This window comes from Lipotes vexillifer, unplaced genomic scaffold, assembly GCF_000442215.2.
Source record: "Lipotes vexillifer unplaced genomic scaffold, Lipotes_vexillifer_v1.1 scaffold699, whole genome shotgun sequence".
Lineage (NCBI taxonomy): Eukaryota > Metazoa > Chordata > Mammalia > Artiodactyla > Lipotidae > Lipotes > Lipotes vexillifer.
In genome coordinates, this window is record NW_006788818.1 from 875,893 (window position 1) to 900,798 (window position 24,906).

A 24,906-nucleotide genomic window follows, 5' to 3' on the forward strand; every position below is an offset into this window, starting at 1 on the left:
CTTTCCCTTTTCAAAATCCTTTATAATAATGTTCACAACTCTGAGATTTACTGATAATCTCATAGATGAAGAAATGAACGCTTACAGCAGTTAAGTAAAGGCTACCCAACACCTGGGATTCTTCAACCCTAGGTCCTAACCTAAAATCAACACTCCATCACCATGTTCTACTATCTCCACACCAGTGGAAAGAAGTGGTCCATAGAGCAAACAGTTTGAGAAACACAAGCTCTAGCACAGAAAATCAGTTACATCAAATTATATGCTGTGGAAGACAAATGCCCACATGGATATTAGCATCTTATGAGAAATATTAAATGGCAAGAAATACCATTTCCACATCTGATGTGTACTAATACTAATAAGTTGTGAACATCCTCTAAGCTAATAGTGGAACCAAACCTGTATGTCAGTTATCAAAATTTTAACACCAGTCTAGGAAAATAGAGAAAGATAACAAATCATTAAGAAAACACCAGCCCATCTCTGAAGGAATATTCACATACTGGAGTGAGGAAAAGAGAACAGAAACAATCATTATTCTAAAAACTAAGTGATAATACAAAATTCCTTCAGAAAGCAGGAGGAAGAGAGGAATCTGTAACCAATTTCAAATCTAGTCTTACTTTGTAACTGGTCTATTTGCCATTTTGTTTCAACTATCCAAAAGCCTTTCAAAAATGAACTAAGCAAATTCACTTTTACTAGGCTGCTACCATATTTCTACCCTATAAAATGGGACTACCCGCAGGAAGCAACATACTTGCAAATAGTTTGTGGATCAAACTATCACAACCATAACCCTGCTGTCATAATGAAGTGTTTCACTGTGACCTTTTAAAGTCAACAGGGCTGCTTTCCTTAAAGGGGAGCAAACATAATCATACCCGTGTACATTTCAATTTTCTGACACTTATCCACACTAAGGGTAAATGAAATTAAAAGGTCTCACAAGAAAAGAGATCAACTATTCCCTGATGACACACTAAAGCTCATGAAGACTCAATCACAAATTAAAAACAATTTAAAAAAAACTCGAGATGAGTCATATTGCTAATTTAGAATAAAACTCCTAGAACGTAAGATAGAATCACTGTTACTTGTAGTTAATGAAGGAAAGGTGTACACTCAGCAGACAACACTACCTGATTCCACACCAAAGCTACAAACAAAACCAGTTTGTACTTACCTCTAAAACCACACTATAGGCAGGGTAACAGGTGTTAAAGCCTCTTAGAAATTATGCCTCTTGGGACCATCTTGGCTGTTTCCATGTCCCTCATAACCACCCCACAGTCCCTGTTTCTTTTTCTTTTTGGTTAAAGATGCCACTCCCCATGCTATTTCTTGGGGATGCCCTTCCCTTGAAAATCAGTCATTTAATTCACTTCATATTTTAATGGATGTTTCAAACTCCTTAAACATTAATGGATCAATAGCTTCATTTCATCCACATGAAATAACTTTTCTCAAAGTCAGTTCATCTGGTCTGTGGTTCCTGACCCCTCACCCAAGCCTCCTGCTCACCTCTTTCATTCCTGACGGCTGAATTCAAACCTCCCTCCTCCAGTTTCCCCCTCTCTAGGCCTTGGAGGTCTGTGTTCATGGAGGCCCCCATCTGGCATCCAGGAACAAAACATGGTTGGGGCCCTGGCGGAGGGCCCTTTAAGGGGCTCTTCAGGCATCATGTGCAGTTCCAGGACCTCTAGACTTTCATCTCAACACACAGGAAAGGTCATGTAGGGCATTTCCTCAAAATACAGGCGTGCAAATCCAGGGCACAATCCATCCCTCACCTTCAGGATACTCCCAAGACCAGACAGCCCTAGCTATGACAACAGGACAGAGACTGTAGACTGCATTTACTTGCACAGATCCTACCCTGGTCAGCCATCACAAAGCTGATACCACCCTTCAGCTCTGCAAAGAGTAGCCTGAGGAGAATCAGTAGCAGTCTCTGTCTGGGGCCAACGTCATAAAAAAAATAGCACCTGTCTCACTTTTGGCAGTAACTTGGCAGCTTGTTGGAAGCCTCTGCAGAGAGACTAAGGACTCCAGGCTGTGCAACCTGAACTACCTTCTCACCCTTGGAGGCAAGCCCCAAAGGACAGGAATGAATCATCTGGAAGGAAACAGCACGAGAGCAACTTTGGCTGACACCACCCATGCTCTATCTGGTATGTGAATAAGAAAGATCTTCAGTTTCCGGAGTTGTCAGTAACTCATTTTGTAACCTTGGCCCTGTCATTTAATCCCCCGTGCCTCAGTTTCCCCATCAGTACAAACTAGAGACAACACTTATTTTAAAATTTCAGTGTTAGCTTACAAACTTATAAATACCACCCCCAATAGTATTCTCTCAGATGCTTGGAGCACCTTTCTTCCGAGGATCTCAAAATACAATTTACGGGCTTCTCTGGTGGCGCAGTGGTTGAGAGTCCACCTGCCAATGCAGGGGACACGGGTTCGTGCCCCGGTCCGGGAAGATCCCACATGCCACGGAGCGGCTGAGCCCGTAAGCCATGGCCGCTGAGCCTGCGTGTCCGGAGCCTGTGCTCCGCAACGCGAGAGGCCACAGCAGTGAGAGGCCTGTGTACCGCAAAAACAACAACAACAAAAAAACAACAACAAAAAACCAATTTGCTATTTAGGTTACTTCGATGTATCCAAAAATACCGTGAACCCAAAACACATTCTATCTAGTCTACAACCTGTGCCTACCTTTTAAGAAGGGAAAAATACTTCATGTGGCCCTTTTATTCATGACACATCAATAAGGAAGGGAGGAGCAAGCTATTAAACTGAGGAATAGGGATTTAAAATGACTTGGCCAAGTAATTACAGTCGATGTTTATTCTTACCACAAACTGACTGGGAAACCAGGAACAAAGAGTGGAAAGTCTCAAGTCAGGGCAGTTTAAGGTGGTAACATTTGGTCAAACCGCAGCATGGTATGGTTTCTTGGCAATGACTTTTCAAAATGACAGAAATTTAAAAATTACCCATGGCTCAAGAAAATAAGTAACATGCCTAATATATTTTGGGGGGGAGGTATGTTGACTTCAGCAAGATACTTCAGTACAAAAACAACTTGGTCACATTTGTAAGTTACATTCGATACTATGAATAAAACAATGACAGAATGCTACTTAATCCACAGCCCTGTTTCTCATGATTTCTTATTTGTTTAAGAAAAAGTTCTTGGTTAAAACACCTGAAACCATTTCACCTGTTAAATTAGCAAAGACTAAACAGTACGGCCGGCTCAGTGGTGATGAGGCTGCCATGATGGGCGTGCTCATGCACTGCTGGTATAAGTGTAACTGGCGCAGCTTTGAAGGACAGTTATTTGGCTATACGCATCAAGAGCTTTCAAAGTGTTCACTCCTACTGTGATACATGAATTTTACTTCATAGAATCCGTCCTAAGGAATGACTAAAATGCAAACAAAGTTTTTTGCACGTGATATCCATCACAAGGTCATACAGAACAGCAAGAATTGAGAGACAGCCTAGGAGGAAAGGTTGGGTAAATCATGATATAGCCATACAATGGATTTTATGCAGCCCTAAATGATGTTTATGAGAAACATTTTAATGTAACAGAAAAAATATATGAGAAAAATTAAGCAGAAAAAGTGGGACATAAAACTGCACATAAGACCTTGTCTATGTTAAAAGGATTCTTAATGATACCTCTTGTCTACTTTCTGCTGTTGGTATTGTCTAAATTATCTACAATGCACCTGTATTTATTTTCTAATCAGTCAAAAACTTATTTTCTAAAAAAAGTTCTTGAACCTGTTATGCTTGGTAGGCTAAACAGATAAGGTTTAAAGGCTGCAGACAACTTCCTAATATATATTTTTAGATATTCTAATTAAAAAGTCATAATATTAAAAATTATGATCAAGAGTAGTTGAGAATTCAGAAAAATAGGAACTCTTAAATACGGCAGGTGAAAATGTAAACAAATACCATGGAAATCAAAAGGTAGCAAAAGTTAAAAATGTGTACGCTCAGCTCTCCATATCCTGGGTTGGTTGAACCTGTGGGTGTGGAGGGATGACTATGGGACTTGGGCATCCATAGACTTGGGTATCTGCAGTGAGTCCTGGAACCAATCCTGTGAATATACCGGGGGACAACTACATACACTGACTCCAAAGTCCATTTTCAGGAATCTGCCCTAAAATTTACTTAAAGGATATTTGCCACAGCGTTATTTATATACGTGTAAAATAGTGGAAAAGCAAAGACAACCGCAATGTCTTGCAACACGGTTTTGCTTATGTACATTAAATAGTATTTATATGTGGGAATACTATGTAGCCCTTAAGAATTAGGTTGTGGGAGAACACTTAACGACAAAAGGATCAGGCTGTTAGGTAGAAGCTGGTTACAAAACAGAACGTACAGTACGAATCCAATGTGAAAAAGGGAGGCGGGGAGGCTTAAGAAGTGCATACACCTGTGTGCAGAAAAAGACAAAGTCTCAAAGTGCAGATACTATCATCTTTCATTTTTTGTCCTCTATATTTAAAAAAATGTACAATAAATATGTAAAATTTTTATAATCAGAAATAAATACATACTATTTTGAAATGTTATACAGATTAAGTATGTGCTTTTTTCTTTTTTCTTTTTTTGGCCACACCATGCAGCTTGCAGGATCTTAGTTCCCTGACCCGGGATTGAACCCGGGTCCTCAGCAGTGAAAGCACAGAGTCCTAACCACTGGACTGTCAGGGAATTCCCAAGAATGGGCTTTTAATACTAAACTACCAGTTCAATTAACCAGAAACCAATAACCTGGAACATCAATTATATTTTCCTTATTGCCTCTTTAAAAGACAAGAAGAAAAAAACAAGCTCTCATCAAGGATTCAGTCAAAAGAGAAAATCTCTTTGTAGGTTCTGGGGTTGGCAGAGATTCATCCCAGTATCTCAGGCCTAACAGTGCCCTACAGTGCTCAGGGACAAACAGAACAACGACTTGACTCACTGAAAGCCATAACATATTTAAAATATTAACTAAGGGGTATCTTCTACTTGAAGGAATTTAAAACAGAAGGTGAAAACAAAAAACTTCTTGGTAATACTTAGATATCATGAAAATCCAACTACACAGACCAGGACATCCCTGAAAATTCTGGCTGTTCACAATTTCACTGTCTGTAATATGAAACAAAGGTTCTGAAATTTATAGCCAAGTTTCCCTGGAGAGCTTTAATTCACACATTTAACCAACTAAAACAAAAAACCAAAACCAAAACCCCCCCAAACCCTCAATGGTTTGGGGGTTTACCTGTCCAGCTACTAGGCAAAAATAATCTTAGGATGTGATATGTTTCATTCATTGACTAAAATATGGGAAAATTAAAATATAAAGATCTGAGACCAAAACCACAATATTTTGTGGCAAAAGAAAGTACTGTACTTAAAAAAAAAATCTACATTTTACATGAAAAAAAGTGATTTACTAATAAAAAAGAAAGCTCACAGAATTCACAAATAATCAAAGACAGCAAAAGTTACCACAGAGTTGGAAGGCTATAAACAGCTGCTAGTATTGTTGCTTCCTTGACCCCTGGCCCACCGTGGCTCTTGCTGGCGTTAGTGTGGCACATACAAATGGAGGAGACCAGAGGGGATCTGGAGTGGCCTACGTTGCCGTGGGAGATTTACGTCATGTTCGTGGTCCCAAACTAAACCATCCTTCCAGCAGTTCTCTAAAACTAAGGCAACCTAGATTAGGGTTACCTGGTACAATAAAAGCAGGCAATACACTGCTGCATACATCTCCCTTCTCCTAATGCCAAGAGGGTCCATAAAATGTTCTCCTGTACTAAATCTCCCTTGGAGAGCTCATCTGCTGCCTCATTTGGTCAACTTTCTCTTATACCACTGCTTTATGCCTACTTAATTAATTCAGAACTTTACCTACAACCCTTCAGGTCAATATAGCTACTGTCTACTGATAAATCTCACTTCTACAAATTTGAACTCTTCAGCAATTCTTCAAAGCCCTAACCATCCAAAATCTTTTGAGTTTCAGTTACTAATAATTACAATCCAGATATGTTAAAAAGGCTTCTCAAGGGGCTCTACTATCCTTCCTATGTTTCCAGGACTATAAGCTTACACATGTTGCTAAATTATGCCATCCTTTCAAACTCCTCTGTGCTACTGCCATCTAATCCAGTCAATTGCTTGAAATACATCTATATACCATTGGTCCTTTGTTCAGAAGTCATATTCCTCTGCAATGATTCCTGAATGCTACCAGGAGGTACACCTGTTTGGTGACTGTCACACCTGCCTTCAAATCCCTAAAATGACTTCCCATTCTTCATTCCCTTGACTTTCAATCACAGATTTCATGCATATCATGGTTTAGCAGCACAACTGTAAAAATGAATAGTTCCCCAAGAGACCCACGTATTTAGGGTCCTGGAAGGATCGATCGATTCTTCCTCTTAGATCATCATTTCTCAGGTTGCTCAATTATTCCCTCCAGAGCATTTGAACTCCTATCCATGATTTTGAATGTCTAGTGTAAAATCTTACAGTTGTTAAACTTCTAGATCATTCATGAGACTCAATCCAAGCTAGACTGTTTATTATATCTCAAAATTCTTCCTTATTCTACCATCACCAGTTATGACATACACTATTCCCAGACACTTCAAGCCCCAGTCAATCCACACTTCAAAGCCTATTTCAGACAAACCATTCCAAGTTTCACTTCGTGAGTTTAAATTGAGAGCAAGCATTGCTTAACTCAAAGTGTGTGTTATAACCACAAGCACTTAATTCACTCAAGGGCAGAACTGGTTTTCTGCCTCCTCCCTTCATTTAGCACAGTAGAGGCATCTTGTCGGTTATCAACATATTTGTTCCATTAATTAGCTTTCCTATTAACATCAACATCATTTCCTGCTCACTATCACTTGAGTAACCTTAGAGAACAGACCTCACCAAATACGCTTCGTGTTACTAAACACTTAAGCTAAGATGTCTCCCTATGATCAAGGTCAAATCCCTTTGATTATAGCTACCATTTACAGCTATGAGCCAAATGCTTTACAACTATTATCTCCAATCTTCCTTTTCCTGGTGGATGAGGAAACTCAGAATCAGAGAAGTAACTTGCCCATAGGTAGTAAGTGGTGAAGCTACGATTTGACCCAGGCCTGTTTGCTTTCAAAACCCATGCTTTCCCCACAAAATTTACTCTGTCAACTTAATTGGGCTCTGAAGAAAACTGGGAGTTTGAACTTGATTGTTCAGACATATGATATGTATCACAAGAACAATCCCCTGCCCACTTTATCTAGTATGTTTAAGAACTGAAAGCTCTATTGAACAAAATGAGTAACTTCCTAGACCTTCTACTCTAAAAGAAATCAGCATTCATAATAAACACTTGATGGAGGACATTTTCCTTAGTAAGAAGGTGATCCTTCCTAACAATTAATTTGAAATGACTTGTTAAAATTTTAAACTCAGCCAACAGTTTGAGTACATTGTAGCTTCCAATTTTTCTCAAATGCTCAACTTAGGTATCTTTTATAACTTCTCAAGTGTTAGTTGCTAGTATTACATTGGGGAGTAAACTCTAGCTATATCAGACCTGTTGCAAAGTAGATCTTAAAAAAAGAAAAAAATAAAAGCCAAGAGTTCTTCTAACAGCCAAGGTTTAGTACCCGAAAATGCTTCCCCCACTCCTTTTATTTTTTTATATCCATGTCTTTGAAGTCCTACCTAACATTTCCCGGTTCTCACAGTTTTCCCCGTAGAATATCTTCTCCAGGGCTGACTCCTCATGCCTCCCCTGAAACTTGTAGCCCCTGCGGGCCCTGCTCTACCACAGTAGATTAGGAATACAAGTAACAGACCATACCCGGGTGGGTAGTAAGTTAGCAATTTCCTAAACTGTAGGTCTCCGTCTACATCAACTAGTTGACTAGTCACGGTGGCCACTATTCTCTAACAAATTCTACAACGACAAAACAATTTTTTGGCAACTTGGAGAACGGAAACCCCAGCGTGGAAACTCTGTACGCAGTCTTGAAGATAGCAGGCTAAGACTTTAATTTACCCTTGTAGAGAGAACGGTGAAGGCTTTCAGCACCGCAAGCCGATACTTTCGAAACCGTCCCTAGACTACCCAAACTAGAGTCTCCCGCCCAAAAAAGTGTAGCACATGGCAAGTCTAAAAAGGGCGTCCCTTCAGAGCTCCAGTCCCCGGGAGAGATGCGTTGTGACCATCTGATCCATTAGACTGGGGAAAAGGTGAAAAGGAAGGAGGAAATCTGTTTGTTTCCAGCAGCCCTCAGAGCGGGAAAGGTCGGTCTCTACTGAAGATGAACCAGGCTCCGGCTCCAGCGCCTGGGAAGGAAAAACCCAGGCCTCCCCGGAGCCCTGGAGCTGTGCCCTCCCTCCCAGAGCCCCAATCCCGCTCAGGTTTTCCTTCTTCCCGTCCCACTCAGAGCCTCACCATCGCTCCCATTATCCCTCCACCACCCCCACCCGCGCAGGCGCAGTGGGAACCGGGGCCTACCCGCGCCCCCGAGGCGCCGCGACTATGGCGGAGCCGGAGCAGGCTGGCAGCTCCGCGAGGGGTAGGCGTCCCACTCCCGTCCCCGCGGCCTCCCCGCCACCGCCGGGGCCCCGTCCCCACCCGGCAGGCCCCTCTTCCGTCCTCCTCACCCGTTCTTCAGATCCACCTCCAGGATCTTCCCGTAGCCCTTAAAGAAGCGCTCCACATCGCGCTCCCGGGCCTGGTAGCTCAGGCGACCGATGTACACCCGTGGCATCCCGGCAACAGCTTCGGCGGCGGCGGCTTGGCCTGGCCCCAGCCCCCCTAGGCGGCGGCCGGCGAAGCGAAAGCGCGGCGACGGCGGCGGCGGCGGCGGCGGCGGCAACGGGCGGGCGGCGGGACGGACGCAGCCGAACCCGGCGACGTACGCGAGCACGCAGCTCGCGAGCACGCGCCTCCAGCCTCCCCCGCCCTTCCCGCAAGAGGAGGGTAACGGAAGGGAGCGCGCGTTCGCTTCCCGCCCGGCCGGGGCTTGCCGGGGGGCGCGCCGGCGCGGGGCGGGGCCAGGTGATCGACAGGCGGCGCGGGCGGTGCGGGGGCCTTCAGTCTCCGGGCATGTTCTCTCGCGAGCTTGGCGCGCAGCGCCTGCGCCGCCCTCCGTAGCCCGTTGGCTTTCCCCCTTCCCCCCGGAAGTGTCCGCACCTCTCCCATAGCTCTTCGAATATTTCAGCTTTTGTCCTTTGATCAGGGAGTGGTTTCGACTTTAGAGTAGATTTGGAATTAAACCTGGCTTCTAACCATCTAAGTATCTGACCTTGGTGTCGTTACGCGCTTCCCTTTTGAGCCTCGTTTGTCTTCTCTGTAAAAGGGGGCTAGTAATTCCAGCCTTCCAGCGTTGTTTTGAGAATTATAGGCGTACTGTCCCCAGCACATCTTAAGTGCCCAATAAAGTAACGCCAATATTACTTTAAAAATAGGATGACTTGCTTCAGTGGAAGCGGTGTGGAAAGTGGAGAAGGCTGGAACTTTGGAGCTAGATTAGGCTTGGCACTGGCTAAATTAACTGGACCAACTTAACCTATTTTCTTGTAAATCTCTTTTCTAACTTGTAAAATTAGAATAATTTATCCCATCTCAATGGACTACAGGGTAACTAAAAGTATATGTGGAAGGGTTTGGAACAGTATCTGGAACATGGTAGGAGCTCAATAAATATTGGTTCCCTTCTCACTAACCCAGTTTACCTGGAACCACAAAGGAGTTTTGTTTCTTTGCTGTTTTTACTTTAAAAATTATATGTGGAACGGATAATTCATTAACTGATTTAAATGATATACAGTGAAACGTCTTCCCATCTCTGTCCTCTGGCGGCCTAGAGGCAGACAATATAATCTATTTCTTAAATGTCCTTTCAGAGGTTTTACACATGTAAAGCAAATGGTGGTGGTGTACTATACATACAGTTCTGCACTAAGTATAATTTGAAAATCATTCCATTAGAGTACAAAAGGAGCTTCCTTTATGGCTCATAATATGCCATTTTATACACAGTAATTTCTTTAATCAGTGCCCTAGGAAAGGACGTTGAGATAGATTGAAACCTTTTGTTTTAACAGCTTCACTGAGTAACTTTGTATATATACATATATGTAGGATCTATTCCTAGAAGTAGAATAGCTGGGTCAACGGGTGTGGGCAAACATAGTTCTGATAGATATTGCTCAATTTTCCACAGGCACCTGTTTTTCCATCTCCTCATCAACACGTTATGAAACTTTATGATCGTTGTCAATCTGATAGCTGAAAAATGGTATCTTGGGATAATTTAATTTGCAGTTATGTTGAGTGGAGTGAGCCTCGTATGTTTAAGACACATATTTTTCCTTTCTCTGTTTATATTTTTTGCCCATTTTTCTTATTCATAGGAGCTATCTATGTATTAGGAGAATTAGCTCTTTGTCAAATGAGTTGCAAATATTTTTTCCCAGTGTGTCATGCAAAAACATTGTATGTTTATGGGATCAAATTTATCCTTTATTTTTCTTTGATTCTGGATTATGTGTTGTAGTTTGAAAGGCCTTCCTCACTCTGAGGTTTAAAAAAATTTTTTTTTTTAAAAACCCTCCCCTGGACACTTCCCGGTGGTCCAGTGGCTAAGACTCTGCGCTCCCAATGCAGGGGGCCCAGGTTCGATCCCTGGTTAGGGAACTAGATCCCACATGCATGCCGCAACTAAGAGTTTGCATGCCACAACTAAAGATTCCGCATGCTGCAGCGAAGATGGGGTGCAGATAGATAGATAAATAAATCCACGATGCAAGGAAGATCCCGCATGCTGCAACTAAAAAAAGATCCCTCGGGCTGCAAATAAAACCGGGCGTAGCCAAACAAACAAAACCTCCCATGGTTTATTCTGTTACTTTTAGAACTGATTTTTATGCTGCAGTCCTGATCCGTTTTGGTATTTTGTAAAGTGTGAGGATCATAGTACCTGTATTATGAAGAACCAGTGCTAAACTTGGTTGTTAAATAACCTGCTCAACCTATTGTACAGATGGGAAAGAACCCTACCCACCGAAATACCTGTCTCCAAAACCTGCTCCTCTTCTGGAGCTTGCTAACTCAGGGAGTGGCACCTCCTTCCAGGAAGGTGCCAAAGTTCCACCTTCACGCACCTCATTCACTCTGTCTTGTTGATTCTTCCTTCTAAATATTCACGAATCCATTCACTTCACTCCCACTTAACTAAGCCAGTTCAGGCCTTGTCATATTGTTCACACATCAGGGCTTTAACATGCTGCTCCCCCTGCCTGGAACATGGCTGACTTCTTATTCAGGACTCAGACCTTTCCTTGCCCACCTTCTCTCAAGTACCCCCCGTCACTATGATATCACTTTATTTTTTCTTTCACAGCACTTGCTACACTCTGTAATTACATTTATTCACTTGTTCACTGTCTTTCTCCTCCACTAGAATGTAAACTTCCTGGTATCATGGGCCACGATTTTTGGCTTCTGCTGTATCCCTGGCACTTCTGACAGTGCTTTTCACATATCGGGTGTTCAAACTCTTTACCAAATTAATAAGTGAACGAGTTCTCACCTGGATTACTTCAGTGGCCTCCTGCTTCTTTTTTTCATGCTTCCCCATGAGACACAGACTCAGGGAAGTTCTGCGTGACATGTCAATTATTACTGAACAAAATCAAGGAGTCCTGAGAAAAGAGGGAGCTCAAAGGCCAACTGTGGGGCCAGAGGAACTGGGGTTGACTGGAATGCTGACCAGACAGGGTCAGGGGACCTGGCTTCTGGTGCCAGCTTGCTTCCTGGTTATGTGACCTTGAGCAGCTCACTTCCTCTCTCAGCATCTTCCTCTTCTGAAAAGTGGTGATATTAAAACCTCAATGACACAGGGAAGTTGTAAAAATCAAATGCAGGTACGTGTGGAAGTGCCCGTACACTGTAAAGGGTCAGGGACATAGGGCAAGCTTTCTTCCCTCTCAGAGGGTGCTAACTCACCTGCAGGTGGGCCCTCTGTCTTCCCAGGATCTTCCTGCCTTCAGATGCAGGCAGATGCTGTGCCAGGACTGAGTTTCTCTTCTTCCACCATTTCCTCCAGCTGCCCAAGCTGGGCCCAGCGTCCTACCCAGGGCATGGTACCTGCCAATAAGCATGGGGCTGGCGGGAGCTGCTGACAGCTTCCAGGTACCAGGGCAGAGATGCCTGGCACACACAGGTTAATGCAAGAACCTCTTTCTTCTGGGCATCGGTTTTTTCCCTGAGGAAAGCAGGGTTAATTGGTGTCCCAAGACACCAGACAGTCATCAATATTATGACAGTGGCTATAGGCAGTTGAAGGGTGGCTGATTCCAGAAGACAACAGGGGGAGCCAGTCATGAAGCCTCAGGGCTTCAGGTGCACCCAAGGTTTGCTTTAGGAGGTCATGCCTGTTTGTCCTCCTTTGGTCTCCTGGAGCCAGAGTTCCTCCTTCAGCCACTTAAAAAGTATATTGTTTACTTAGTGGGCCTGAAGAGCTGTCCCAACTCCACAGATTATTCAGCCTGAAAATTAAAAACAATCTCCTGTACTTGTTAAGTAGGGAAGCAATGATCCATCTTAAGTTAGATTCCCTTTTGACATTGTTTTGCCTCAGGCTCCTTTCCTCTGCTGGCCTCATTAAATGTTGACAATCCCTCTGTGGTCTTCAAAATTCAGGGAGACTTTACTTATCTGGGAATTTCTGATTATCTCTTTCTTTAGCACCTCCCTTCTCCAAATTGTCCCCCCAAATTGCTGCCAGAGGGATTTTTCTGAACCACAGTTCTGATCTTCTGGCTCAGAAATCTTTTGTTCCCTACTGCCAGTAGGGTGAAGTCCAAATTCCTTAGCTGGGAATCACACACTGCCAAAATTCAGACTGTGATTTTGTGAAATTTTCAGCTTCAGATGGATTGATAGGATTTCAATATAAATTAAATCATAGAATATGTATCGTTTATGATTAGGTTCAGAGAAAGCCCAAACACTAGGGGCTTAAATAACACAGAAGCTTATTTCTCAAGTCCTCAGGGTGGGCAGTCAGCGTTTCTGGGTCTCAGGGACCCAGGCTCCTTTGATCTTGTTGCTGTCCCATTCTCAACATGGTCAAAGATGGCTGTGCAAATTCCATGTTTGTATCCCAGCCAGGAGGAAGGTGAAAGGGGAAGGAAAGGGTACAGGATGGATGCCAGCTATATTTTAAAGAGGTTCCTAAGAAATGGACACCTAGCACCTCCGCTTACATCACATGGGCCAGATCTTGTCAGCTGCAAGGGAGGCAGGGAAACACTGTTTATTCCAGCCCACCATGTGCCCGCCTAAGAGTCATCAGTTTTCTTTTTTTTTTTTTTTTTGTGGTACGCGGGCCTCTCACTGTTGTGGCCTCTCCCGTTGTGGAGCACGGGCTCTGGACGCGCAGGCTCAGCGGCCATGGCTCACGGGCCCAGCCGCTCCGCGGCACGTGGGATCTTCCCGGACCGGGGCACGAACCCGTGTCCCCTGCATTGGCAGGAGGACTCTCAACCACTGCGCCACCAGGGAAGCCCCATCAGTTTTAATTCTTAGCAATAGAATGGTATTTGGGGAAAACGAGAAGATTCTGACAAATGTTCTGCCTCTATAACTTAGCCTGGTCCCTTAGTCTGTAATGCTTGTCTCCCTTCCCTGCCTGAGAAAATATTATCATCCTTTAAAGCCCAACGTCAGCTCTAGCTCCAGGGACTTCCCTGGCGGTCCAGTGGTTAAGACTCCATGCTCCCAATGCAGGTGCCATGATTTCGATCCCTGGTCGGGGAACTAAGATCCCTCATGCCAAACGGAGCAGACCAAAAAAAAAAAAAAAAAAAAATCAGCTCCAGACCCCCAGAGGTACTATTCCCGGGACACTCTGCACACCCCCGAGGTCTCTAACCGTGATGTGGTGCTATGAACCTTCCTCCCACCTGTCTGCCCACTCTGGGTCTCTACCAGGGGCCCGATCCTTCTCCATGGCTGCAGGCTCATCACATGCCCTAAGCCCAACCTTGTGGAGTCCCCCTGCAGAGCCTAATCCTAACTTGCACTCCTGTAGGCTTTGGGCAGCCTCCCGCTCCCTCTCAGACTTTCTGCACTTTCCCCCATTGACCAACTTTACAAATCATCCATCCCACTAACCTTGAGGATACAGAATGGAAGGGGCTTGGGTGAGCTGCGGCTGATTCTGAGCCCAGGTGTACAAGGTGGCAAATCTTACCCAGAGGGCACCTGTAGACCTTTCCCAGCCCCAGGATGAAGCCGAGTCCTTTTCTCCAGAGGACACACAAGATGCTCCCGAAGACAAGAGGATGATGCCGGGGCCCAGGTATGTGCTGGCATGTAACTAGCCTTCAGAGCCAGTTTTCCACATCACTCCACTGCCTAAAATCCCTCAGTGCCTCCCCCATGTCTTGGGGGCAAGTCCTGAGCCTTCCTGCTCTGACTGCTGCCCACTGCTCCCATCTCAGTCTTTCATACTCCCCCCATGTCCTAGGCAGCAGCTATACTTGCCTGTGGGCAGTTCCCCGACTGCTAGGCTCTCCAGGTCTGCCAGACTCTCACGAGTGCTGTTGGCTTTGCTTGGTACAGCTTCTCCTGCTGGGCCTTAAGATTGGCTGTGACCATACTTCCTCTGGGAGGCCTTCCTTAAACCCTCAGGCAGAGCTGCTGTGTCCCCAAGGCCCTCCGAACACCTCCGTATCAGCGGCCTCGTGAGTATGCTGTGCACTATAGGCTTAGCTACTTGCGGGCCAGCCCCACGTCACTCACGGGCAGCCCTGGCCTCAGGCACATGCTAGGCTCTCAGTAAGTCCCCCCACAGTGAGGCTCTATAGCTCAGGGACAGAGGGCCAGGTGATGAGGGAGATACCCCAAAGCCTCTGGTTCTTTGCTTTGAGTGAGTGGATCATGAAGCAAACACCAAAAACTCACAGTGTCAAACTCTTCTCTTTGTCTGAATAAAGCTACTCATTTTTCAGGGCCCACTTTCAAGCTTCACCTCAGGGAGGCCTAGGACAGGACCTTGGTTAGGCGCTCACAGGACCTCACATGTGTCTTCTTTTGCACACTCATCACTGTGGTAACTGTCGTGGGACCAGTGGTTTGCTGCGGGGTTTCTCAACAGCAGCACTGTGGACATTTGGGCTGGATAAGCCCTTGCTGAGGGAGGCTGTGCTGTGCACTGTAAGATGCTGTAGCAGCATCACTGACCTCTACTCACTAAGCACTAGTAGCACCCCCTCAATTATGATAACCGCAGTGTCCCCTGGGAGTAAAATGAGCTCAGGCTGAGAACCACTGGTGTAACATCTATCTTCCCAGTTAGAATGGAAGTTCCATGAGGATGGTCCAGGCACTTGAGACCCCGTTTCCTTGGTTTCTCAGCCTGGCATTCACTCCTCTGTGGAGCTGATCCTCCCCCTGTCCCAGCTTGAGCCGAAGGCCACCTGAGAATGAGTCAAACCTTCCTTTTTAGAAGATTCTCCTCTGTGGGCTTGGAGGGCTTGAGGGCAGAGATCTGTTTTACTGGCTTTTGTACCTGCCAGCCCCGCCAAGGCTTTGCTTTCAGGGCGGTCAGGAAGTGATGGCTGGAGGACAGGTGGAGGGTGGGCTAGGGGGGCTTCTAGTGCTGGCAGCTGGCAAGGGATGGTCCTTCTTATTAGGGGTGACTTCTATTGGTTTTTGTTTGTTTGTTTTTTTAGGAAGTTTGGACTTTATTAGATACCTGGAGGCTGGCCCCAGGGAAAGCCTTGGCTGGCCTCCCAATTCTCCACCTCAGAAGTGACAGTGGGGAGAGGAGCAGCCTGCGGAAGGCGGAGAGGCCCCAAGTGGGGGGCCCGAAACCAGTCCTGCTGGTCCGTCTCCCCTCCCACTTGGCTCCGGCTCCTCTGGGATTATCACATCACATGGTGAGGATCTGCTTGGAAGACACGAAAGGCTGCATGGACGCTTCTAAGGCACGCTGGTAGTCCTGCAGTGGGACCTCGGAGCAGGCAGGGGCCGTGAGCTGGCCTCGGTGGATGAGATCGCACAGCGTGAGGATCAGCTCCTTGAACTGGTCTGTGGGAGGTTGGAGGGTGTCAGACAGGGGAGCAACCGCAGGGCTCGGTGAGGGGACACGCGGGCTTCCCCTGCTGGCAGGAGCTGGTGCTGGGCTCCAGGGAAGCCTCGAGAGCCCTGGGCTCGGCCAGGGACACGGCGGCCGCTGTGGAGGCGGCCTCGGGCCCGCCTGTGCCCAGGACAGTGAGGGCCAGGGTGGGGACAGAAGTACGGGGAGCAGCCCCAGGAGCTGATGGGCAGGCAGAGTGGTGCTGTGATGGCTCAGACCCACAGGACCTAACTGGGTGTAGCGGGGAGTCCTGAATGGTGGGAGGGTGGAATCATTCAGAGGGGCAGAAGCCAGAAGAGGCACAAGGAGGGGGTGGGTGGTGCCTGGCACACCAACAAATGTGGAGCAGAGGAGCTCTGCTCAGGGAAAAGAGCCTTCCCTGAGAGCCCAGGCTCCCTCAGAACCGCACCAGCAGAAGCCACCAACGTCCCCTCCCGGGCTTGCCCCCCACCAAGGACCCGATACGGTGGAGGGAGATGAGCAGTGAAGGCCCTGGCTGAGAAGTACTTTTCCGCAGACATCAATTCATTCAACATTCAAATTGCGCCGTATCCCCTGCTTGAAACATTTCAGTGCCTCCCATTTCCCTTTAAGATTGAGCCTGAGCTCCTTAAAGAGGATTATAAGGCCTTTCGTAATCTGGCCACAACCTATCTGTCCGGCTTCCCACTCTCTACTGGGCTTTAACACATGCTATTTTCTCTGCTTGGAACACCCCCTCAGACCACCACTTCCCTCCCCATCACTGGGATAGCTCCACGCCACTCCTCAGCTCAGCCTGGGGTCGGTGGTGGTCACAATCTGGGGAGCCAGTCCTCCAGGAGAGGAAGACTAGTGTGCTGGCTCAGGTTCTGGAGTCAGAGAGACTGGCTGTTCACGTCCTGGCTGCATACCCCTTAGGTGGGGATGACTTGGGGCAAGCTACTGCACTACTCTGAGCCTCTGTTTCCTCCTGTGTCAAACAGGGCTGACAGTAGTTTAAACAGTTATGACATTTAAACTGAGGCAGAGGTTAAGTAACTTGCCCAATGTCCCACAGCTCGCTCGGCAGAACCCATAGCCAGTAATGGTGGAAGCAGGATTTGGGCCTGGGCAGGCTGGTTCCAGAGTCTGTTCTCTTTCCTTGGCTGTCTTCCATGGCAGTCTTCCCCACTGTCAGCTCCTCAGGAGGGCGGCAGGGGTTGCCTTGTTCAATATGGTGCCCCAAGGACTAGCCCACTTTAGTCCAATAACTATTTGCTGACTGCAGCTGTATTTAGAGACTGTTTTCCTTTATCCTGTTGTGGGCCTGGGGGTCCAATCACCTCTCCAGGGCTCAGAGTGGCTGGTCACTTCTGCAGTAGGCACTGCCCTCATGTGACCCTTGGTAATGGGGCCAAGCATCCGCTTACCTGCACTGTGGTCCTTCTTCCACTGGGATAACCAAAAGCCCCGAAGTTTGAGATCCTTAAAAATGAGCAGGCTCTGCGGACACAGGAAGGACATACTGGGGCTCTGAGGGCAAGAACTTCAGGCACTGCTTAAGGTATGGATTCCCCCAGGGGCGGGGGGCACTGCCTGAGTTTAGACAACGGTGGTGTCCAGGCCCCTGTCTCCAGGCACTCCCCCGCCCCACCCCACCAGCTTACCACAGAGGCGATGACAGGCTGCTTGGCCATCCCCCCATAGGTCACCATGGTTCCTCCAGGCCTGAAGGGTCCAGAGAGAAGAGAGTGGTCGCAGGGAGAGACAGAGCCCTTCTTGAACCAGTTACAATGCATCTATTCCAACCCTGGTTCTTAAACCTCGTTCTCAGAATCCCTGGGAAGGGTTCAAAAATACAGGTCCCTAGGCCTGACCCAGACCTAATGAATTGGGAAGCAAAGTTCTACATTAAAGACGACAGAAAACAAACAAGTAAGCAAACACCCCTTGCAGATGACCTCGATGTCTAGCCAGGGTTGGGAGCCCAGAGTTAAGCTCCCAGTCAGGCTTTGAGGAAGAGCTGCAGAGAAGAATACTCCCCTGAGCAAAGCTCACAACCCGAGTCGTGAGTGGAGCCAGAAGTAGATGGGGCTGGGCTCTACTCCACTGTCGGTGTATGACGCTGGGCAACATGTCCACAGCGGGCCACACTGCCTCTCCTGTACACGCTCCAGTGAGACGACGCAGCTAAGGAATGGTGTGGACAGCGCAGAAGACAATGGCAATTGTCAGGACCTGCTGTCTGACACCCACACCCGCCCCAGCGGTCAAACAGGAGAGGGGCTCATATAATTTTTAAAATGTAAGCTAGGACTTCACATGCCTGACTTAACCTGTGCTCCCCTCGCCACTCCCCTGGCTCTTTTAGGAGTTTGTTGATCAAGGAAGACCCGAGATACATTTTGGGACAACACGAGGGAGGCTCTGTGAACTCCAGGGTGGAGGAAGCTGCTGCGAGAGGCAGGTAACTCTCTGTGCCTGAGGCCGGGGGCCAGTCGGGTCTTAAGTTCCCTTCAACTGCCACCTCCTCTGGAAAGTAGCTCCTGCATGGTGGGGGGGGCGAGCCCTCCCTCTGTGGACCCGCATTACACTTGATATAATCAGAATGGCTACCGTATACTGGGTGTTTACTATGTGCCAGGCACAGGTCTGAGCCCTTCACATGTGCTGGCCAGTGAATCCTCATGGTAACCCCAAGGCAGGACTTTTATGACTCCTTTTTCACAGACGAGAAAACTGGGGCCCACCTCTCATTTGTAGAGCACTGTGTACAGACCTCAGAGCCCCTTGGACTCACCTTCTGAGGCAGAAAGGGTTTATATCCCCCCATTTTACTGATGGAGAGACTGAGACCTGGATCGTTTTTCACATATTGCTTAACTTTTCATAGGTCCACAGCTAGTAAGCATGAGCCACGTGGGGATGGCAGTTGGCCTCGGAGGCTGCCCAGAGTGGGGCTGAAGAGGTATGCTCGGAGCCACAGCAACTCGGGCAAGCTGACTACCCTCTCTGGGCCTTGTCTGGACGGGGATGGGAGCAGTACCCCTCACTTAGGCGATTGTGGAAGGGGTACATCATGCACTCTGCACAGCCTGGTGCGTGGTAAACACTCTGTGATTGTGACTACAGCTCTCTGGTCACATGACCCAAATTGCCATCCAGCCTGAGTTCTAGAGGGTTCCCTCAGTGTCTCAGCCATCTAGGTACCCTGTGGCTACTGAGTGCTAGCAAATGTGAGTTAACAAATGTTGGTGCTCTAGTTGGGAAGTGTCCTTTCAGGCGCCCTTCGATTCGAGAAGATTATATTAAAGGAAAAAAAGAAGGAAAGGACATGCACTGTCAACACTGTCAACGTCATCCCCCTCTGTGGTGGGATGATAGGTAAGCTTTGTGCTTAACTTTTCCTTTGTACTTTTACATGCTTTCAAGATGTTTTGTAACAGCATGATGTTACTTTTAAAATTAGAATCTACTTTTAAAAGCTAATAAAAAACTTAAAAGCTAATAAGCTAGGACTAAGTGACTTTTTCAGATGCCCCTAGGTTATGAATCCTTACCCGTTCCCCTATCACAGAGCACCCAGGAGTCTACTTCTGGGGTCCCTAGGAGAACAGAGCTGGATGGTCATCTGTAAAGGAGGAGGCTGAGAGAGGGAGGGCCCAAGTAACTAGGACGTGACGTGGGTCCCATCTTCCTACTCAGGGTCGTGCTGACCTGGCCTTGGCCTGCACTGGCCACTGGGACTTGGTCACTCGGTGGTCCTCCTGGCTAAATCCCGGGAGGGAGCCTTCGTGCACTGGACCCATGGGGCCGAGGGACTTACGCCAAGTGCCGCAGCAGCTCCGTGGAGCTTTTCCCGCCGACACAGTTGAGAGCAAGCTGAGGCTGGGGCACATCCTGGAGAAGAAGGGACCTGCGGTGAGCGAGCCGCCCCTCTCTGTGGTGGGGCTGGAAGCTTGCTAAACAAACAGCACTTCCCTGGCCCAAGGGCTGTGTTAGGAGGGAGCAAAGAAAGTGGGACAGTTATGCCTTCCAACTCCGTCTGGGAAGGGCCTTTTCTTTACCAGCTTAATCCTGTTATCTGTTTTAGGATTTTGTTCAAAACTCACCTCCTCTGGGAAAGAACAGACAAAGGGCACCCATGTTCTGTTTTGACGGACTTCATTTCCCCCTCTTCTCAGCACTTACAACTCAGCTTATATTAGATGTGCTGACCTACTGCTTCAGAAATGTTCTCAAGAGGCGTGTGTTCTCAAGTAAATGTGTGTCCGGTCCGTCCAGGATTCAGTGATAAGAGGCTGAGATGTGGTTCGGTCACTTACTAGGTGTGCTGGGCAGGGTTAAGGGGCTTTGAGTTCAGAGAGGCCTGGGACCAGCCAGCCTCCACCACTTATGACTGTGTGGTCTCAGTAAAGTCCTTTCTTTTTTTCCAAGTCTTCGTTTTCTCACCTATAAAATAGATAGCACCTACTTTGTGGAGCTTTTGTGGGGATTATCAGATAAAATATAAGGCAGATGCTTTGGAAATGGGACTCCTTTTCTTTCTCTTCCCTCCTGTACCTCAGGTTCCTCAGCTCTCTCCCAGCTCTGAGATTGACTTCGGCTGTGTGGGCTGGTGTAGTTCACCACTAACACTCAAAACTACCAATCATACAGGGTTTCCCAAACCTTGTCTGTCTCTCCTGCCCCCTCCCAGCCCCGGGCACTTAATGCATGCTTTCCCCTGGCTGAGGGAATGGGCTTTATCCTTCCAGGAAAAGAGACAAAGGGAGGATTTTGGAGACATGGGGCCAGTGCCAGCTTTTCTAATTCAAGTGAATTTCTTTCTTCAGGGAGTTGGGCCTGGAATGGAGGTGCAATGTCCCTCATCACTGGTACCTTAAAGAAGTTTTTCATCTCATGCTTTCTTAGTTCCTCTTCTGTGACAACATGATGGGCCCCCAGATTCTTCAGTCTGTCGGTCAGCTTCTGGATGTCAGGTCTGGAAACCAAACACAATCCAAGGTCCTCGTCATATCTGCTCACTTTCTCCACGGAAGGCTCCCAGGACCCCTCTGCCACAGTTGTGAGAACCCGAGTTTCTCTTTGTGGGAAGCTAAGCTGGGCCTGGCCACCAGTCTCATCACATGCCAGCATCTCTTGGCCTCAGTTTCCTCACTGGCGTGAGAGAGCACTGGGTGGTTTCTACTGCTCCTGTCAGCTCAAGGACGCTAGAAACCATCTGGGCTCAGGGAGGAGTCATTTCACTTCCTGATTTCTTCTACTGCAACGACAAACTCTTGCTTCCTTTTCCCCTCTTTTCATGGGGCTTTTCAGAGTGTTGTGCAAACACACTCCGGTCCAGGAGTGGCTCTGAGCCTCTTTACCAAGGCAAACAGAACAATTTTTTTGTTAGCACAACTGAGGGGATGGGGAACTGAAGCGAGTATCAGTTCTCCTGCCAAGGCTGGGCTTCCCTGAAGAGACACAACCATGTGCGTGGATGGTGAGGCTTAAGGAAGTTGGATGATATGATGGAGAGAGAACAAATTGGGAAACTAAGTTTGTCATTGGTTTGCTGTGTCTTCCTGAGCAAGTGGCTTCCTCTTTCTGATGACAAACCTGCCCCATCTCCTTTACATCTGTATTTAGTGCACTTCAAAGTATCACACAAATGCAAGGGAAACAAGGGCTCTGGGTTAGTTGGTTCACAGAAAGAATAACACCGCTTAAAACATTCCCAAATGTGAACTGTGGTTTTAAAAGCATGAGGTTTATCACAAGTCAAGAGTCTCAGAAACTCTTAGCTGTTCACTAAGGGCCTTCTCCTTCCTGCCCTCCCTTTACATTTCAGATTCATTCATCCTATAGCCAAAAGCCACTGGACTTCAGTGCTGGTGGCTGACTCAGCTATAAGCCAGCTCCTGCCCGCAGGAAAGGAAGACCGCTTACGCAAGGGCGCCACCTGGTGGAAACATGGGCACCCGCGGGTGCCTGGCAGAAAGGCCCAAGTGGTGTGCTGGGATCAGGCCTTCCCACGCACCTGTCTCGGACCACGTTGATGGTCCTCAGGCCCAGGGCTGCGGCGATCTGGATGACTGCTTGCCCCACTCCACTGTTGGATGCATTCTGGATGACAGAATCCCCTGTGGAGTCAGGAAGAGACTCAAGTTGAGACCTGTAATAGGTCAAGGGCTTCCAGCCTAGAATCCTATTATAGGGCCGGAGGTGGAGTCCTCAGACTCTGAAAGTACCCAGGACCTGGCTGCTGAGCCTTCTCAGTCCTGGGACTGTTGCTCACTCTTCTCCCGTGCCCCCCAAACCTCTACAACACCCATGAAGCCTGCCAGGATTCAGCAACTCAAGAGTTCACACTGGATGCAACTTAGACCCTGCTGTGTAAATGATTTTGCATCCTTCATCATCCTCCCAATTTTTATGTTCTCAAGTCTCTGCTTAGGTTATTTCTTTGGCTTGCAATGTTTTCCTCTTTCCATCTCCCTTCGTTTTCAAATCCTGTATATCCTTCGAAGGACAGCTCGAGTGTGGCCTCCTACATGAAGCCTTCCCAGATTCTTCCCCCATGCACTCCCACAGCACTCTGCGGCTGTCTCTGTTAATGGTCACGGTCAGCCCTGACTTATACTTGGTTGTTATCTCAGTCCATTTCTATCAACAGGCTGTGGCTTCTTGAGGGGAAGATGCACTGCCTCAAAATGGTATTAGAGCTGCACTGGAGAAACTGGCAGCCCCTGAAACAGGGACCTCCAGATAGTCTGTGGTCAAAGCCGAGGCCTAACTTTGGACTTAGCCAACGGGGGAGGCCACGGGCCATGCTGGGAAAAGCATGGGCTCTGGAATGAGACATACTGGGGTGTGAGTCCCAGCTTCTCCACTGACTGTAACGGAAAGTGAACGGGGCGGGATGAGTCCTGACCTCTTTGAACCTCAGTTTCTCCCCCATGAAACAGGAGTCCTTGAAGCACCCACTGGGGTGCTCCTCATTAGAGCCCAGTGCTGTTGTGTCCGGGAAGGGGCTCTGTTCCCCTGAAATGCTATCTGGGTTTTGAGAGGCAGCAGGGATCTTGTGCTAGAGACAGAGGAGTTTCTGGAAGAAGGCCCATCCTCCTTAGCTAGGGTCAGCCTACAGATTGTCATCCATCAGTGGGTTATGAAACCAACCTAGTGGGTTGCAAGCTTTTTTTTTTTTTTTAAAGTTAAAATCAAGGAAAATAGAATAAAAAATAGTGGAGTGCATCACACATAGTGAGGGTAAATATTATTCCATGAAACTTTGGTTTTCATTACATATATATTCATATACGTCTATATACTGGATGACAATTTAAAGTGTAATTCTTACTCTGGGTCAAAATCACACGTTTCACACCAGCCCTGGGGCAGGAAGGTGGAGAGATACACCATGGGCACAATAGGCCACAAAAGGTGGGTGGTGTCTCAATAGCCTGATGTGACGACCACAGCTGCAGCCCAAATCAGAGGGGGTCTGAGGGGAGAGGATGCAGGCGACCAAAACATCTGCTGCACTGGGACTTGAGCAAAGGTCCCTGATCACACCTGCTGGCTTTCTGCACTTAAAGAGACCTAGGGCTGCTCTGCCACAGCTGGGAGAACCGGCATTTGTCTGCAGGAAGCTGGGACTGGTTTTCAGCCAGACTTACGCGGAGCTGCCACCGAAGGTGATCACACTCCGGTATCTCTCCACCTCAGTTTCCTCGTCGGCATGACAGGGCTGGACTGCGTGATCTCTAGGGCCCCTGCCAGCTCCCGGATATGCGTGGTGTGTGGGGTAACCCTCCAACCAAGGGGGACGGGAGTTGGTGGGTAAGTGGCCCAGCCTCCTGTCACTTGGAGGTTAGTTCTGAGGAGGGTTCTGTGAGGGTCTGTGGCAGGTCCCCAGAAGGACTGGGCCCTGGTTGCCCACGGCAGAAATCAGCTTTCGCTGGCTCTTCCTCCTTCCCTGTCGCTGTCCCCAGTCCCTCATTCTTGCTTCCTGGGGTCACCTCCCCAGCGAACTGTCGGCCCCCAGTTCTTTTCTTAGGCTCTGCTTTCAGGGGAACCTGGAATAAAACACCTGCCTTTGTCATTTCCTTGCTGAGTGACCTCATGCAAATAATTGACCTCTCTGGACCTCAGTTTCCTCATTTATAAAAAGGGAGAATGATAACAGCAGTGCACCTTTACTGTGTTGTATGCCAGGCCCTGTGCTAAGTGTCACACAGCATGTTTCAGTGAGCCCTCAGAACCCCTTACTCTCCATTTTACGGATGAAAAGTCTGATGATTTGAGAGGTCAGTTCCCAGTTAGTGAGGCGAAGCTGGGGTTCAGACCCGTGCTGTGGACCTCATTGCACCGCTCTGACGTCCAGTGCATTTGACGGGGCAATGCATGGAAAGGCACATATGTGGACTGGAAAGTGCTCTGGCAGTGCTGAGTGGAAAGACTAACACTAAGTTCAGCATTTTATTGAAAACACAGGGACTGTGTCTATGTTGTCTGGCTTTGTAGCCCCAGAGCTCAGCACAGCTCCATACGAATTTGCTGAATGACAGAATTCCATCCCAAGCTCTAGGGAATGTGACCCTTCAGCGGTTTTCTAGGGTGTACTCCTCATGAGGTTTCAGCATGTTTTCCAGGATCCAAGCTAACATCTTTCCATGTAAAGCAACACCACCACCCAGGTTGGGGCCACCTTCCTCGCAGGTAAGTTCCCAGGCCTCGGGGTCGGGACACGGGT

At 47.6% G+C, this 24,906-nt stretch overlaps 2 protein-coding genes across 3 annotated transcripts in view; both read right to left on the reverse strand.

Moving 5' to 3' along the window:
• SRSF4 (serine and arginine rich splicing factor 4) overlaps nucleotides 1–9,213 on the reverse strand; it is a 26,261-nt gene extending 17,048 nt beyond the window's left edge. Inside the window, exon 1 of one of the 2 annotated variants that reach the window (XM_007461827.1) lies at nucleotides 8,716–9,213. In XM_007461827.1, the coding sequence (XP_007461889.1) occupies nucleotides 8,716–8,822 (107 nt within the window). In that variant the 5' untranslated portion in view covers nucleotides 8,823–9,213. The remainder of the gene's footprint in view (nucleotides 1–8,715) is intronic. The other variant, XM_007461828.1, reaches the window with a different exon arrangement.
• A 6,587-nt stretch (nucleotides 9,214–15,800) lies between these two features.
• MECR (mitochondrial trans-2-enoyl-CoA reductase) overlaps nucleotides 15,801–24,906 on the reverse strand; it is a 32,981-nt gene continuing 23,875 nt past the window's right edge. The window contains exons 5-10 of the mRNA XM_007461829.1: nucleotides 22,192–22,294; nucleotides 21,048–21,150; nucleotides 19,993–20,066; nucleotides 17,834–17,894; nucleotides 17,597–17,669; nucleotides 15,801–16,156 (exon numbers count right to left, since the gene is read on the reverse strand). Of these exons, the coding sequence (XP_007461891.1) occupies nucleotides 15,999–16,156; nucleotides 17,597–17,669; nucleotides 17,834–17,894; nucleotides 19,993–20,066; nucleotides 21,048–21,150; nucleotides 22,192–22,294 (572 nt within the window). The 3' untranslated portion in view covers nucleotides 15,801–15,998. The remainder of the gene's footprint in view (nucleotides 16,157–17,596; nucleotides 17,670–17,833; nucleotides 17,895–19,992; nucleotides 20,067–21,047; nucleotides 21,151–22,191; nucleotides 22,295–24,906) is intronic.